Source organism: Leuciscus leuciscus (genome assembly GCF_965113295.1).
Source record: "Leuciscus leuciscus genome assembly, chromosome: 18".
NCBI classification, from domain to species: domain Eukaryota; kingdom Metazoa; phylum Chordata; class Actinopteri; order Cypriniformes; family Leuciscidae; genus Leuciscus; species Leuciscus leuciscus.
Genome location: NC_138742.1, coordinates 18,306,812 through 18,324,499, shown reverse-complemented (window position 1 = coordinate 18,324,499; position 17,688 = coordinate 18,306,812). Strand labels below are relative to the sequence as shown.

General features: G+C 35.2%; 2 protein-coding genes across 5 annotated transcripts; one reads left to right on the top strand and one right to left on the bottom strand.

Annotated features, from left to right (window-relative positions):
- Positions 1 to 900: 900 nt before the first annotated feature.
- Positions 901 to 9,456, bottom strand: znf362b (zinc finger protein 362b). Its single transcript, XM_082145345.1, has 9 exons — positions 9,337 to 9,456; positions 7,402 to 7,468; positions 6,927 to 7,158; positions 5,570 to 5,674; positions 5,169 to 5,490; positions 4,837 to 5,061; positions 4,667 to 4,745; positions 3,537 to 3,695; positions 901 to 3,461 (listed from the first exon to the last, which is right to left on the bottom strand). The coding sequence occupies exons 2-9, from the start codon at positions 7,462 to 7,464 to the stop codon at positions 3,345 to 3,347; spliced, it is 1,302 nt and encodes a 433-aa protein (XP_082001471.1). The 5' UTR covers positions 7,465 to 7,468; positions 9,337 to 9,456; the 3' UTR covers positions 901 to 3,344.
- Positions 9,457 to 10,523: 1,067 nt separating this feature from the next.
- Positions 10,524 to 17,570, top strand: LOC309480756 (tumor necrosis factor receptor superfamily member 1A). 4 transcript variants are annotated; one of them, XM_082145347.1, is made up of 11 exons: positions 10,524 to 10,645; positions 11,169 to 11,407; positions 12,268 to 12,343; positions 12,435 to 12,542; positions 12,647 to 12,769; positions 12,915 to 13,023; positions 14,457 to 14,512; positions 14,620 to 14,778; positions 14,955 to 14,995; positions 15,116 to 15,248; positions 16,550 to 17,570. In XM_082145347.1, the coding sequence occupies exons 2-11, from the start codon at positions 11,378 to 11,380 to the stop codon at positions 16,852 to 16,854; spliced, it is 1,140 nt and encodes a 379-aa protein (XP_082001473.1). In that variant the 5' UTR covers positions 10,524 to 10,645; positions 11,169 to 11,377; the 3' UTR covers positions 16,855 to 17,570. The 4 variants fall into 4 exon arrangements, with proteins under 4 accessions (XP_082001473.1, XP_082001476.1, XP_082001475.1 ...); XM_082145350.1 differs by lacking the exon at positions 10,524 to 10,645 and having other exon boundaries at positions 11,153 to 11,407; positions 14,671 to 14,778; positions 14,958 to 14,995; XM_082145349.1 differs by lacking the exon at positions 10,524 to 10,645 and having other exon boundaries at positions 11,167 to 11,407; positions 14,671 to 14,778.
- The last annotated feature ends 118 nt before the right edge of the window (positions 17,571 to 17,688 follow it).

Genomic DNA, 17,688 nt, shown 5'->3' with positions numbered 1-17,688 from the left:
CTTGCAAAAAAAACGCAACGCAATATTTGCGGTACAGTATGAATTCGACGTGTTAAATTCTTTATGTGCGGCTCAAGAAGTTCGCAAAGATAATACATTGCTTCCGTGGAAAATCTGTATCTTTCATACAAATAACTATCAGGAAAGGCAAGGGGATTTTGTCATGCTAAAAACTTTTTCTTTACGAAGTGCTCGTATAACAATTTGCGCTGAGATGTCCAAGCTATTGCAACAGACACTGGGAATAAGTTACGTCACCTATATGTTTCTTTGCTCTCAGCTGATTGGTCAAACTTCAGTCTGAGATCTTGAATCCAGAACATAACCTGCCCCGGAGCAGGTTAGCCGTGCAGCGTAAGATACCATGGCAACGAACACCGATTAAAGCCAAGCTACTTTCATAGTACCTAAAACCCAGGGTTGGCGGAAACTAAACTGAAACAGGTGAGGCCCCAGGTGAGACAAAGTAAAGTAGTGATGCAATTAGTTACTTTTTGGGGGAGTAAGTCAATATTGTAACGTATTACTTTTAAAAATTACTTTACCCAACACTGATAAATGTTTATGTAGGTATGTTATCCCAAAAATAGGTGTGTAAATACAAAACAGTATACAAGTGTTGCCACATTTTCCAATTCTTTAATCTTTTTTATACTTTTACTTTTATATAACTCAGATAAAATAGTCATGCCATCCTTCAAAAGAAAAAAATCGTACTTTCTGTATGTTTTCATCCTCTGTATTTTCACACTCAAGAGTCCCTGAAAATCATTTGGTATTGCCATCAAAGTAAGGTCTTAGATCTAAAGACAAAACGCAATCAAGGTTCAATCTAAAATCCTAAACAAGATCACAACTGATTTTTTTTACTCCAATGTGTCTTAAAAAAAATACAAAGGCTCAGGTGTAACAGTCTGAATTTAATAAACAAGATAGAGATACAAAGTGTTCTTGACATTGATATTTTCTTAATTCACCTATCAGTCATGTCTGTGCATATTAAACAAAATCATTATATGGAACCACAATGCAAGACAAAGGAAAACGTGAAATATTTCAGAACATATGTAACAATGTCTTACATAATACATGTTAACAGTTCATTAATAACGATTACGGTGTTCCATGCGGAAAAAAGGCTTAAGAAAAAAACTGAAAAACATCGACATGGAGGAAGAAAGAGAAAGAAACCGGTCTTTCAACGATGATAAAATTAAGGCGTACATGTAAAAATGACAAGGATACCTATAAAAACAATGATCAGTACTTACAGAAAAAACAAATATTAATAAGTTTAAATATACTAAACAGATACAAAAATGAACAAAGTACAGTATCTAAACCTTGCAATTTGCACTATTAATGAATACAGGGTATATTTTATAGTAAATGTACACGTCTTACTGATTTAAAGTGGATTTGAGGCTGAAAAAGCCAGGATTATACTTTAATGTAATAACCGATTCCTGGCAATGAGCTGAGGTTTTGTAGAAAGCACCAAGAAGTAGATCCTCATCAAATTGCTGTTATCTAAAATGGCGATATTGGTCACATTCCCAAATATTAAAGAACAAAAATCTGGTTTGACCCAGTAAGCCATTACTGTGTAATAAATCACACATACTGTTTATATAAATCAATATTATATATATTTGGGGGAATTTGAGAGCATTTGAGAGCAACAACTTGGTCCTTTGCAAACAGAAAAAAAAAAAAAAACTAAATATACATGAATTGAACACAATAAGCTTAACAAATGACTGGTATGAATGACCACAAAAGTAAATTAATGTTGTAGAGCTGCAGTGTTGTGGCATGTTGACATCGCATACATCACATACGCTAAGTATGATCACATATGAACAAATTTGGCGAGAATAATTTAATAGACCAAGTGTGCTTTTAGACTGCTGCCCACTCTGTTAAAAACATGTTTTATCAGCTTGTTTGCTGGTTTTGCTTGTCAAAGAAAAAAAAAAGAAAGATAAACATACCAGATTAACAGTTATTAGTTTTGGATGAACTTATGTAACAGAAATGCACTGGTGGAAATGAACACGACTACATTCAAAATGAGATTTTTGACTTTAAACAGCATTACTGATGTTTTTGGTGTACAAACTTCCAATTTGACCAATAAAAACATTTCAAAATAGGTCACTGCAATTAGATTATATCATCTAAAAACGAATGAAAACTTTCAGCTATCCATCGGTGTAAGTTAATGTCTCAAGGTGCTTTTGTATCACTTGTCTCGGGAAGAATAGAGGGAATAAACACTTAACGGAGTTTAGAGGGCCAGCTACACCCTAAATGTGTAATTCAGTTAACACCACTGATCCCATGTGACACTTCTTCTGTTACATCACAACAAAACCCCATTTAATGGACATTGTCATGATGCATTTAATTCAAAAATGGAAAAAAAGGACACTTTTTCTTCAAAATACTGTGATTGGAAATGATGGCATTTGCATTGCACACAAAAAAAAGGCCTTGTCTGAAAAAGTGAAACTAGTAAAACATCTATGATGCAAACAACACAAGCCGTTATTTTAGAGAGCGTCATATCTTATTGACCCTCTTTTATGTAAACGAATCGTCTCGGGGAGTTATTATTTTTTACAATTCCTTATTTGGGTCTCTTTTGCCAGTGTAAAAATACTGGGGCACTAACCATACTCATAAAAATCCACAAAAAAATGGACCTCAACTCTGCCACCTCACGGCATACAGAACTCAAACATCACTTTTCATATCTCAACCATGACCCAATACCCCTTATAAAAGGATAATACAAGCTTAAAGTGGAAGAAGTGTCACATCCACAGTAAAACAACACAATATCCTGTTAAAAAAAAACGATAAGGAGTAGAAGTGGAGACGGAAACCAACAAAATCCCTCCGACTTTCTAAAACTAAGCTCGAACTCTCATAGCTGCCCAAAGCGAGAAGCTGCTCCCATTCTAAAAAGATTCATTTTCCTTTGAGCGAAACCACGAGGCTGAAAAAGTGCTTAAAGAGTATCTTTGGAAGTCTCCCTTACACACCTTTGAAACAAAATGTAAAAGTGATCACAACTGTGACATTCTGTTTTTGGAATAATCAATCAAATCCTTTTTGACTGGTGTCTGTAGTTGAATTGAACCAATTCAGTTCAGACAGCATTTGTTGAGTCTGTGGCCTAGAGGCTTAATATCACTAAGAGCTAAAAGGGGTAAAGACAATATCAGACTCAAATGTCCTCCGAGGTCTCTTATCACATTCTTCTTTTTTCTCAACGGAAGACCATCGCGGCGAACAAAATACCTTTTCATGGAAGAGAAACGTGAGGGAGGGGAAGCTCAAATAAGTGAAATGCGTATGGGGATGCTGGGAGATTCTGTTCTCTGTGGGGAATGGTGGCTGACGAGATGCTCCACCACGGTGTGTTTGGACATGTGCTTCATAAGGTAGGTTTCCTGAAAAACAGAAGACGGTTTTATAATATGACGAGAGAGGTGTTTTCCCATACGTTGAGGAGGATCGGTACTCACTGAGGTGTATGCGCGGCCACACATGCTGCAACAGTACGATTTAGCGTTCTTGATGGCATGTGCGGAGAGATGGATCTGCAAGGAGGCCGAGTCTGTGTAGGCTCGGTAGCAGTTTGGACATTTGTATGGCTTGTCTTTGTTATGTTGTCTCTGGTGAGACTGAACAGGAAAAGAAATAAGGAAAAACATTAAACACGTTGACGGTAATATAAAATATTGACAATTACATATTATACGATTTGATTTATTTGAGTTTGGTAAAAACAGCAATGTGAAATATTAATTTATGTATTAATTAATACAATGTTTTATAAATATGTATTCATTAATAGTGCAATAATTTATACATATAAATATTGATTAATTAATGATTAATAAAAGCAGTCTTCAGAAATCATTCTAATGCTGATTTGCTGCTCAAGATATATTTCTTATTAACATCAAGCTTGATAACCATTGTACTGCTTAATATTTTTGGCGAAACTATGATACATTTTTGTTCGGTATTCTTTGATGAATGGAAAGTTCAAAAGAACATTCCTTAATTTGAAATATATTAATATAATATAATATAATATAATATAATATGATATAGATATATATATATAGAGAGAGAGAGAGAGAGAGAAAAAGCATGTCCTGTCACTTTTTATAATTATTTGTGCCCTTTATAAAATGATTAAATATATAAAAAATATATTGTTATTTATATATATATATATTAGTGCTGGGCAAAGATTAATCGTGATTAATCGCATCCAAAATAAAAGTTTGTGTTTGCATAATATATGTGTGTGTACTGTGTATAATTATTTTGTATATATAAATACACACATATGCATGTATATATTTAAGATTTTTTTAATTTATATATAAATTATTTATATTTATATATAATATAAATTATGTATAAATGTATATACATGCAAATATTTCTTAAATAAATACATGCATATGTGTGTATTTATATATACAAAATAATTATACACCGTACACACACATATATTATGCAAACACATACTTTTATTTTGGATGCGATTAATCGCGATTAATCTTTGCCCAGCACTAATATATATATATATATATAGAATGTACTTTTAATCCAGCTTTTATCTTGAAGCTGTCCTCACCTGTAGGTTTGAGAGTTGTGTGAATGCCTTTTCGCATCCAGGTTGGGCACATTTATATGGTCTGTCACCAGTATGAATCCTTAAAAGCAAAGAGAGATATATTAACACACTAAACTGGTTTTGTATAGTTTTCAGTTGCCCGTGCACTACAGGCTGTGAGTTTTGCGGACCTGGTGTGCTGTTGGAGGTGTGATAGCTGGCGGAAAGAGTTCTCACAATAGGAGCAGTGGTAGGGCTTAATGCCTAAGTGAATCCGTAAGTGCTGTGCTAGGTATGAGGCGTTGGCGAAGGACTTTGAACAGTGAGGGCACTTGTGGGGTTTGGCCTCCGTGTGGGACTTGGAATGAATCTGCATCTCTGACTTGTTGAAGAAAGTGAGTGGACACACTTTACACCTGTTTGAAATGCAAAAATGAAATAATTAATTACTGAAATTAAAGTTTGTGTGTAATATGAGATGTATTGCAGGTCGCAAATGATATGATTTATTATTGACAGTGACCTGTATGTTTTTCCTTCTTTGGCGATGGTAACCGCCTGGTCAGGGCCTGAGGCCAGAAGCGGGTAGGGCAACACCAGCAAGGGGCCCGTGTTGTTCTCTGCTTTAATCTTCTTGCGGCCCCGTGGAGCTTTGGGCTGTGGTCCCAGCATCCCTATCAGACCTGCACTTTTCATGTGATCCATGCCAGGACCGCTGGCCAGGCCGGAAATGGTGTTTAAGGAAGGTGCTCCGCCTAAACGGTTCTGACTGCTAGATGTCGGGGTGGTGGGAGTTATAGCCTCAGAGGTGTTGTGGCTTTCAATGCGCGAGGACAGCATGAGACCTGGTTTTGAAAATCAAAAAGAAGGTTAATAACTTGTATGTGGCAAATAGAAACTTAATATGACTTTTGTGTCTACCACCTGAGCGATGGTTTGCTCTGGAGGCTTGGTCCACTGCTTGTCGCATATGCCAGTCTTCCCATAATCCTTTTGCCTTCACCGCAGACTTGTCATCAATATTCAGCTCTGAAATTATGAAAGAAAATAGCACGGATGTCACTACAGGGTCAATGACTTACAAGAGTGTCCATGGAAAACATGTCCCAAATTCTTATAAATGTCCACTTTGCATTTATGCTGGTTTCACATGGTTTTGATAAGTTAAATTTATTGATAGTATAAATATATCATGTACATAAGTATAAAAATGATTGTGTGGTGTAACCATTCTTAATTCAAAAATGTCATTATGATTTTGGGGAGTTTCACTAAATGACTATGATGCTTTGTTCTGCATATTGGTTGGACCACCAATGACTTTATAAAATAATAATAAGCAAATATTAATAAAATATTAGTGAAGCAGTTTAGTTAAATTATTATCCTTTAATAATAATAATAGTAGTAGTAATATATAATAATTAATTATCTATTATATTATATATTTTTACATCACTCAACTTAAGATTTTCTTTTTTTAAATATAAATGATTTTAATGAGTCATTTTTTCCCTTATGATTTCAGGACAGTTGTATCACCACCATTTTTACTTTATGCCCTGATAAAAATAAAATAAAAATGTATTTTCATTTAGAAACTTAAACATTCACATCATAGAAGAGGTGTAAAAAATAATGACATACAGTATGTGAATTTTTAAATTAATACATAGTAGAGCTGCACGATTCTGGATAAATTGATTAACAATCTTGTTCATAGAGATCACGATTCTCCCACGATTCTAAATAGACAACTAAAAAATTTTTAGTTTTTTTTTGTAATGTTTTAAAGTGTATAAATAAATAAATAAATAAATAAAAAAGACAACTAAACAAAAAACATGTAATTTACTAGAGGTTCAGACAAAATCTTAATTCCTGCAGTATATTTAATTAATCTGAATGAATTAAAAAAAATATGACTCATAAAAGACTTCATTACTGGATGAATCAGCATTTTTGAACGAATCTATTGAATGAATGATTCAATGACAAATACATTTTTAACAGTCACTTGTCGCCACCTACTGGCATAATGTAATTAAAACATTATTTTTAAGCGTCAAATTATTCGTTGTCATTTAGGTATAGCATTGTGTCGGTGTTTGAATTGAGATTGCAATCTTTTTATGATTAATCGTGCAGCTCTAATAGATATGATAATAAAAATGCATCACATTGTTGACCCACATAAAAGATTTCTACATCCACAATACTAAAATGTACAATACATAATGATGAAGTGTGAACATGTGAACTTGTGAAATGCTATCGGTACCTGCAATGGTGCTTGATGCTGGGCGGGCGTGCAGGGCGATGTCAGGCTGAGAGGAATTGTGGGCCTGCTGCAGCTTGGGGAGAGACATTAAATGTTGCCCAACATCTGTAGGTGGAGAGGCCACCAGCAGGGTCTGCTGAGAGGGAACAGTGGTGGGCGGCAAATGCGAAGGTCTAATCTTTTCTGCCATCAGTTGCTCTTTGATCTTGTCGATAAGAACCAGGTTATCCAACTGTAAAAAGTCATCAGGTAAGTTTGACAGGGGACATCATAGGGGGGAACTTTTATCTAGGTTTCGGTGCATGATTTGGCAAACCACATTGTTATGTACAGATTTGCAAAAATGCCTATTGTCATGCTTTCTAACATTCAAATGCCACAGTTTCGCTCTGTAATGAAAGGTACAGTATGACTAACAGTCCAAGTAACCACTCTATACTAAAAAAACACAACTCTTAAAAAACACAATACTCACTTGACCAGGCATAGATGGAGGTGGTGGCCAGAAATATGGATTATTGAATCGAGGCTCTGCCATCCTTCTAATAAAACAGAGTGAGGGTCAAATCACAGGTTAAAATCACACATCAGCCTCAAAGCTTTCAGAAACATATTTCTCAACTAAATCTCAGTGTTAATAAGACAAATTGAGTCTAGTTAGGAATTAAGTCAATTTCTTACCAATGAGATGTAAATAAATCACGTTTTTTTTAGTTTTGCTTTTTAGTAATTTAATTAAAAACAATACATACCAGTGCAATATCTATAATATAAAGTACATTTAAAAAATATAATCCCAAAATCTCAGGTCTTTACTTAAGGTTTTTATTGTTTTCAGTCAGATGATTTATTGAATGCTTGCATGCTTGTTTCAGTTGTTCACAAATTGATGAAAATAACAATTCTGTCCTCATTGTCATGTCATTCAAATCTTGCACGTCTTTCTTATTTTTAAATGTATTTTTTCCTTATAATGAAAGTGAATGGTGACTGAGGCTGTCATTCTGCCTTTTGTGTTCCGCAGATAAAAGTCAGTTATAGTGGTTTGGAACGGGATGAGGGTGAGTAAATTATGACATAAGCTCTGTTTTGGTGTTAACTCTTCCTGTAATGCTTTGCCAAAAAGTTTCCTGTACATAAATTCACACTGTAATTACTTGAGTTGTTACTACTGTAAAACCAAAATAAATTGATTTGGGATTTTCTAATGTGAGAAGCTTTCTTGTCATTAATCAGTTTTTTTTTTTTTTTTTTGAATGACTTTGGTGGATTAATAGCCAAGTACAATAACTGTAGAAACAGATATTTTGTTAGAACCTATTATTAATAGTGTCAGAATTAACTTTTTTCTTAAGGGGCAATTTCAATAACCCTCAAGAATCGTAACTTAAATAAACACTCAATTACCTATAAAGTGAAATAAAACAACATTTGCTTCACATTCGACGACTATTTAAAATATCAGTAATTTTTTTACCCATTTCTGACCTTGATGGTTAACATAGTGTTTTTATTTTTATTTGATAAATTATTTGAGTCATCATCAGCTCAAGTGAAGTGTCAAGAACTGTAATATTTCACATGTGACTCATAATCTGACTCGAGTTCAACTCTTATGAGTAAACATCCTGGCAAACATCTGAATTTTTGTTTTGAAAGCATAATCAAAACTATTTTAAAGAAGTGACAGAATTCAACAGATCAGTATAAAGTAGAAAACAAATCCTGACGCCTCTTTAGAGGAAAACCACAGTCACAAAACTTTTGTGATTTGATTCCCCATACAGCAGCTGCACAACATGCTTATCTCGGTATCTACTGATCACCAAGAGCCTCGGACTAATTCCTGCACAATTTCACCAAAAAACATTTCAGACAAAAGAAAAAAAACAAAAATGGCAGCCTGTTATATTTTCATAAGGACGCCATATTCTGCAGAGCCTAAAAATTCACACTCAAGTCGGGCCATTTTTTTCAGGGAGGAACCGCTCGATCAACGAGATGTTTGTGGTTATATGTGTGTGTGTGTGTGTGTTTGTTTACGAAGAATAGCACCTTTGAATTGCCCGGCCCCCTTGAAAAAAAAACTGACACTTCCGACGATCATGCCGTGCAAAAATGTCTTACAATTGGCGAAACGCTGCGCGCGGCTGTGTCATTTTTTACAACATCTGCCGTCCCGATCGCTTTATAACAGCGCTATAGCGAATGCACATTTAAAACATAAGTACATGCATGTACAATGCATTTAGATAATGCCATTTATAATGTTATATTCCGCTTTGTGCAACCTGTGGTAGATCAAAGGCGATAAATCGCTCCCGTCGAACACTTATCTCTCGTACAATGCAGTAATGTGCACGATTGCTCAGTGTGGGCAAAAAGAAAAAGACGATATGAGTGCACAAACCTTTTATATCGATCAGTCAGAGTGTTTTGTTTTTTTCTCGCAGGAGAGGCTTTAATAAAGCAGTGAAGAGGCTGGATGTTCTCTATGCGCCTCCAGACAGCACAGCTTCCGGGTCAGTCTGTTCACTTCTGGGTGCTGTTCACTAAAATCTCTCATTTTAGCTGGTCGCCTTCATCTGAGGCTTGTTTTGCTTCCTACTGATCATTGCTTTTTAGGCTAAAGCAGTTGTTCAGGCATCTCTATCTGTTTTAGCTCTGCGCAGCTGCTTCTATTAATGAAAGAAGGGAGGCATTTAAGACACAGAATTGAGACTTTCCCATGCAAAATTGACTATAGTAACCAGATTTCCTATACTTAGGTCTGTAGTTCCATATAGAAAATAATATTTTTTAACTTAAAGGCATTTTAATTAGCAAGTTAACCCAGATTGGTTTTATTTATGTTGTAGTAGCTAGTTTGGTAGTCTGTGGTTGTTTGGTAAATTTAAAGGTGCAGTAAGCGTTTTCTGTGAACTGTTGAAATAGAGTGGTGCAGGTATGACATCACTTTTTTTTGGGCCAAAACGTAGAAACGAGTTAGCATTTTAGCACTTTCGATTCCATCGCCCCAAAGTCAATGTTTTTTTATTTGATTTATTTTTTATTTCGATTAAATGGCTTAAATAAAGCCATTTAACTTGTCGAAACAAGCTCAAGACACTTTCAAGTTTTATTCTATGACATAAAATACATCAATATTACCGTGATTACTCGTGATTTTTTTTAAGCTGTTATGTGTCTTGAAATAGACAGTTACCTAAATACTACAATATTAAAAAAAATATATAAAAAAAAGTTTTTACAAGCCCTACTAAAAAACACAGAAAGACCATCAGATGAAATGTATTCTCATTGACATTCAGTCATGCCTACAGGCATTTGTGTGTTGGTGGTTGTTCAGTACAGTAATAATCTGTACATCACAAAGTTCAAACCCACAAGTGGTGATTCATAAACTTCAAAGTTATTGTATTCCCTTTTATCACACTGGTAACCTGAAGTTGTTACCTTAATTATTTCTACCTTAAATTTAGTTTTATCAGTGTAAACTAATGTATTAAGTTTGAATATTTAGACTTAGTAAAATCTTTTGCAAAATGTACAACAGTTAGTTCCAGTTCTCGAATCTAATTGGCTGAACGGCGTTCCCTCAGCCTCTTCACCGATTGTATCACTCCGCTTGTGGCATTAGAGAGGTGGTGAGGTTTCTCTCTGCAAGTTTATTCGAACTTTACACCCAGTTGGTGGCAACAAGTGAATTGTCTTTGTGGGTGAGTCATTGAATCATATATTCAACAGATTTGTATCAAAAGATTATATAAATGTTTGTATAATAAATGTATACATTTAAATGTTATTACATGAAGCACCTTTTAGGCCTAAAGCAGACACCAAGCTACAGCCAGCTAGACCAAGAAGCAATTAGCCCACAACATGTTTACATACTAAGAGATACAAGATAACCAATTTGTCTTCTTTGCTTAGCTACAGTATAGGACATTTAACCCTATTGAGAGTATCCCCTAGAAGTGAAAACACAGAACCAACTAGCATAGTTTTACTATATCAAATCGAAATTAGATTCAAACTTGGGACCCCACCATTCAAACTATAATTTGGTAATTCATAATTTCATACATTTTTATTATGTTATAGAATGTGATATAGCTTATGATAAAATTAATGAATGCATGGAATAAGTTTATTAACCAAACGATCTGATATTCAACCGTACCACGCTGAGGTTATTGGTGTGACGTGTTTTCCTGTTTCTCATTTGTCACACTCTCTTAGATCTTGTACATAAAGCTTTCTTGGTTGGTTACTCACTTTCCTGTCTGCATAGATACTCTGTCAGAGTGAGGCAGATGGTGGATGCCAAAAATGCTGACATGAAGCAGAGTTGGAATATTACATGTTTTCATCAATTTGTTAGTCTATGAATTCAAATCATACTATTACTCGTCATTCATGACTCTTTAGCTGAAACTGAACATCTCATCATGACTGTGTTGACACTGTGTTTTGATTTGGTAAGTCCTGATTTTTTACCTGCATTGCTTTTCCTTAGACATGTTGTGCTATAATGGGCTTTTGGCTAACTTCGAAGAGATCTTTCTGTCTGTATTTATTTTTGTCATCCCTTATTCACCCTCAAGTTGTTCCAAAGCTGTTTTAGTTTCTTTCTTCTGTTGAACACAAAATAAGATATTTTAAAGAATGTTGATGATGAAACAGTTGACGGTAGCCATTGACGTCCGTAGTAGGAAACAAATTAAATGGAAGTCAGTGGCAACCATCAACTGTTTCATCATCAACATTCTTTAAAATATCTTTTGTGTTCAACAGAAGAAAGAAACTCATACAGGTTTGGAACAACATGAGGGTGAACTAAGGATGTGTTTATGTCAAGAGATTAATAATGTAATGAAAAGCATGACATTAATTACAATTAATCTCAATAAAATTAGCTAAAATACCGAAGCAAGTCAGATATTACAGTATAAACTCAATTATTTCAAATCAAATTCTTCGAATAATATGAGCTATGTACTCACATTAATCTGACAGCTCTGTTCTCTTAGTGTATATCAACAGTTGTCTTTTATTTCAGGAAAAACCATGTTGATACTTCAATGTATGTAGTGTTGTCTTTATCACACTATTTCTCACAAAAAAGTATCTTTGTATATATGAAAATTTACAAATATTTGAAACCCCCGATTTAATACATCTATTCAGATATATGATGTCGGGTAGATATGATATTCAGATGCTGGGTATTTAAATATGATGGTATTTCAAATGTTCAGAAGGCATTGACAGGTTGTTAAACCGGAATGGTTTTCTTTCTTTATTTTTATTTGATTGCAGTTAATTGTCTTTATTTCAGGTATTTATACTATTTATTGCCTGCCAATGCCAAAGTACAACAGTACCACCCATGGAAAATGGATGGTGTTCAGCAGGTAAACAGAAGAGCCTCGCACTGGATAAAATAAATGTAATAGTAAAACCACAGTGAAACTGCAATAAGTATTTTATCGTATTATTTCGCAGGATTTTACAAAAAAGAAAATGTCTGTGTAAAATGTGAGGATGATCGTTTCATGGACGGCAAAAATAAATGGAGTTATTGCCTTAGTTGTTCCAGTTGTGATAAAGGTGGTAAGTAAAATATTAGAATACACTCTTTGTTATTTATGCAATTGTACCAGGATGACTTTTAAATCTGGATATACTGTAAGCCTCTGACAATCATGGTTTTACAGCTAATCAAGTAGAGCTTACCCCCTGCACATCAACACAGGACCGAGTCTGCGTTTGTGAACCTGGGTATTACAAATCAGATCGTTTTTGTAAAGCCTGTCAGAATTGCCAAAACTGCAGTAAATGTAAGTACTACTAAAGGAAGTTTACAAACTATTGACCAAGGGACACAGATGATGCTTTCTATTGTAATTTAAAAAAAATGCTGAACATCTTGTGGCCAGGAAACTATGACTAAATATTTTGTTCCCCCTTTTATCTGTCACTCAGGTTCGAACTGTACAGAGAAATGTAACCCTCAAACGACTGCTGCAACCACAGCAGTCGGCTGTAGGAATGGCTATTTTCTGGATGGTGGACGATGCCAAAGCTGTGTAGAGTATGTGGTTGAATATTCACATTTTTCTGTACTTTCTTTAAATCTTGATGGATTTTTGGTAAATTACTCTATTTATGGATAATATGGATTTTTGAAAGTTTTGGTTTGATTATTCTAGGCTTTAGCATGTAGGTTAATGGGTTGTGGTTTTCCTGTGCATAAGGTTTAACATCAGCATCAGAATTTCCTGCATTTGTGACTCTTTACTAAGGGTATGGAGAGGAGCCAGTATCTGTATTGGTAACTGTCTCAAAATTATTTGTATCTATATCTGTATTCGGATAAATCCAGAAGTGAGTGGGGCTTTAACCGGAAGTACGTCAAATGATATGAGTAGGCCGTTTAAAATGAATATAGATTTGCTGTCCCAAGCTTTTCAATTCATATAGTAACTCATTCACTTCACACACTAATTATTACGTTGTGATTTTAGAGGTTTATGCAGCTATAATATTGTGCTATGCTATCCTCTGGCTAACCTGTTATTCGGCAAACACGAGGAGTAACTGTCTGCCGAATAATCGTTTTAAAGGGATAGTTCACTTTGAAATAAAATGTTGGTATGTTTTAGCTTACCTCAAGGGCATCCAAGATGTAGGTGTCTTTTTTTCCGTAGTAGTTTCAATTTTGATATTTTTAGGTCAAACCGTTCTTGTCTGTCAGTCATATAATGCAGGTCGATGGTCACCACCTCCAAGAGCATGCACAGAGTCCAAATTAAAACAATAACCCATTGTCCAAATTAAACAATTCCCCATCGTAAGTACACATTGATGGCCTAAGACACGAAACAAGCGGTTTGTGTGAGAAAACGAACAGTATTTATATCGTTGTTACCTCTTGTACACAGCCACGTCCAAGTGATCTGAGAGCGCGGGCGGGTATAGATATATACAATAGAAGTCGCCTTGGCGACTGCAGTTCATTGGAACGAAACCGTAGCCAAGGCGACATCTAGTGTATATATCTCTATAGCTCTTTGAGGTGGTGACCATCGACCTGCATTATTTGACTGACAGACAAGAACGGTTTGACCTAAAAATATCAAAATTGAAACTACTGCGGAAAAAAAGACACCTACATCTTGGATGCCCTTGAGGTAAGCTAAAACATACCAAAATTTTATTTCAAAGTGAACTATCCCTTTAATTATTCTGTAGAATTCGTTATTCGTTTTGAAGCCATTATAAGGTATTCGGCTTCGGGCACGTCTCTATTGTTTACCCATGATATTAGCAATAAATCACTATTTCAGTTTCCACCTCACCAAAGAATAGAATAAATTGTTTTATAAGCTTGTAAAAAATGTTATGTGGTCAATACATAGGTAGTTATTTTAAAGTTGCACCTACAGTTTGGAGACATTTGTCATGAAAGTGATTTAAGGCACCGTAAATGTTAATTGTCATATTGCTTAATGTAATTTGTTTCAGGTTTAGCTGCAAGAGCGAGTCGTGTAAATCTTTCTGTACCAAAGTTGAAACACAAGGTATCACAACATCCTAACATGCACTTAGAAATATTTATGCAAACCTTATAAGTAAGAAATACTAATCTTATTTTTTGTGTGTTTAAATAAATTGTCCGTTATCTTAGGAGATCCTCAACTGCTGTTTCTGGTGTCTCTCATCATTGTGGCCTTATTAGGTGGTCTTCTCTGTCTTCTACTCATCCGGTTCTGTAGATGGAAATGGCTTTGCTGCCAGTCCAAAACCTGCCATATTGGTGAACATCCAAACGCTCACATTCAACCAGGTTCATATACGCTCACATGTACTCAATTTGGATGGACGTTGGTTTTGTTTCTGTTAATTTTGTGATTTGAGACAGATTTCTTTTTTAAAATAGGAAATGCACATTGATTTAGAAGATCTGTATGTTGTTATATTCCAGAAAATGTATGTAGTGACAAAGATTTGTGTTTGTTTTAGCAGATCAACCTAATGATGCAATCAACATTCCCATAGCTATGGTTTGTATTTATTTATTTTTTCTGTTATGCACAATGAAATTACAAGGTGGAAAAAATGTTGATCTCTGACATGTTCAAGTGACAGTCATCACCTTGATAAGCATTTGTTTGTCTTCAAAGGAAAGATATACCTCAGCCTGCAATGAAACCTCTATCAAACCTTTACCAGTGACCAGCTTCCCACGCAGCGTCTTCAGTGGAGACTTACAGAGCATCATGGCACCCCTGATGATAGCAAATGGAAACCCAAAATGTAATTATATAAAAAAAATTTAGATATTTCAAATCTTAATAAAGTGTAGCCTAGGTGTACTCTATGTTTTAAAACCGTTCGAATCTTGTGATTGCTTTTCTGGTCATTTCGAGTCTTTCAGTCTTATCCCTTTGCTAATCGGGTAGGCGTATGATAAATGTGCTGAGCCTGGAGGCTAGGTGATCACAATCAAAGTCAAAGAACTTCTGAGAACTGTCTAATCAGATAGTAATTTCTAATAGCTCGCACACTTTTTAGTTGCTTCCTTGGCGGTGTGGTAGGAGCCTCACAACTGTATGTTGAAAGGGCATTAAAAATGAATGATTAAATACAGTAGATACGAATTAAAAAAGGAGGGATTTTTGTTTTAGTTCTCATTAAACAGCCTTAATATTTTTTCTTTTATTTACTAGGCACACATTAAAAAAACAACAACTGAATGATACAACTGCATATTAAATTTGCGGTTAAAAGTTATTATTACACGGCTCTCTGGAATACTTAATTCTGATTGGTATATTGCAGTATTCAACGGTCTGATATTTGCTAAAACACTGTATATCAGTCCACTCATCCGGCGCTACTTTCATGTCTTTTGTATCACACTGCGGACTCGCTCTTTCTCGTTTCATAAAAACGCAACTTGCTTTTCTATGGCTTATTTATTGTGCATCCGTAGAAAAACAGAGAAGGTACTGGTCATTTTCTGCCAGGGGATTTTCTGTTAAGTTAACGTACATTTCATTTAACCCTAAAACACTACACAATAAATACAAAATTCAAAATACAGGGAAAGCACCTGTGGAAAATTATTATTTTTAAATTATTATTAACACAGTACATTAGACTCTATTTCATGGACTTTAGTGGATTGTGGTGACAATGACCTGCAGAGGAATTCAGTAGGCCTATATTACTGTAATATTGTTGTAGTGTTTGTCTTGTTGCCAGACCGATTCTTAGCTTGTAATGGACTATTTGTTTCAACAACATTTCAAATCTCCGAAAAGCCAAGCTTGATCATGAATCATGAATAATGTTGATTCTCGTTTTATTACAAGCTCTGATGCGTTCTCTTTTTGCCAGAGGACTTTTAAATTGATGATGTTTTGACTCGTTATTTAAAATTAGTTAATTTTGAACGAAAAAAGTAGAGTATTTTCAACTCAAATATCAAAAGCAGTCAACAGGAGATTTTACCTGACAGCTCGGGGTTTCTTGACCTTTTACACTTAAAACCATTTGACTCTGTTTAATCCATCTCCTCTGTATCTAAAGGCCATATCTATATATTTCCCCAGTGATGCAGATGTTGCAGAAGGAGTCCTGGCCAGCACCAGTGCTCTACACCATCATAAGAGAGATTCCCGTGACACGCTGGAAGGAATTTCTGCGACTGCTTTCCGTGTCAGATGATCAGATGGAACGAATCGAACTGGAGGCAGGGCCATCCTATCTAGAAAAGCAGTACATGATGTTACGTCTGTGGAGTCAGAGCAGTGGAGCGAAGCTGGAGAATATCTACTCAACATTACACTACATGAACCTGTCAGGCTGCGCCCAGGAACTGCAAGAGAAGCTAGAGCAACTGCAGGCTAGCATGTAATCTGCCTCGTCTTGACTCCATCTCCTCATGTGTGAGGGCTGCAGTTGAATTTCACAATCATTTACAGGGAACTCTGCAAGGCAGATGCAATGCCTTCGGTACTTTTAACAGGAAACGCTTAGTCATGGTTTAAGCATACTGTAAAATAAATACAAATTATAAAGGGCATCAGTGGCTGATTATAATCCTTGTCCTTGGTCACTTGAATCTGCCTTGTGTCACTATACCGTACAAATGTGAATATTTATAGAATAATTGACCGATTCTAACTTTGAATCAAAAAAATATTTTTTGCCTGGTTTCACAGACAAGGCTTTAGCCTAGTCCCAGACTAATGCATGTTTGAGCTGGTCTTAACTGAAAGCAACTTGCACTGAAAAATCTTAAAATATGTCAGTGTCATTGTTTTGTCTCAAGATGCACACCAGTAATGTTTTTTTTAAGGCACGTTTATAAAACCTACTTAAATGTCTTAACTTAACTAAGGCCTAATACTGGCTAAGTTTAAGCCCTGTCTGTGAAACCAGACTCTTATCATCCACTATCAATTTAAGGACGTACTGTATTGATTTTCAGGATAAACGTAGGTGCTTACTGTATATGTTTCACGCTAAAGGCTATTATAAGCTCTCAGTCATATTGTACCTGGGCTAGTATTACTTCACTCACATTGTCACACCAGTGTATATTTTCTTAATAAAAACATAATCGATTGATGTGTGGAATATGTATGGGTTAGTGACAGTGGTTATCAAATAAAAAAGTATGACAGTGAAAGTGTCCTTGCTGTACAGAAAGAGAAAAGTTCCGACATTAAGTTTAGTGAATGTCAGC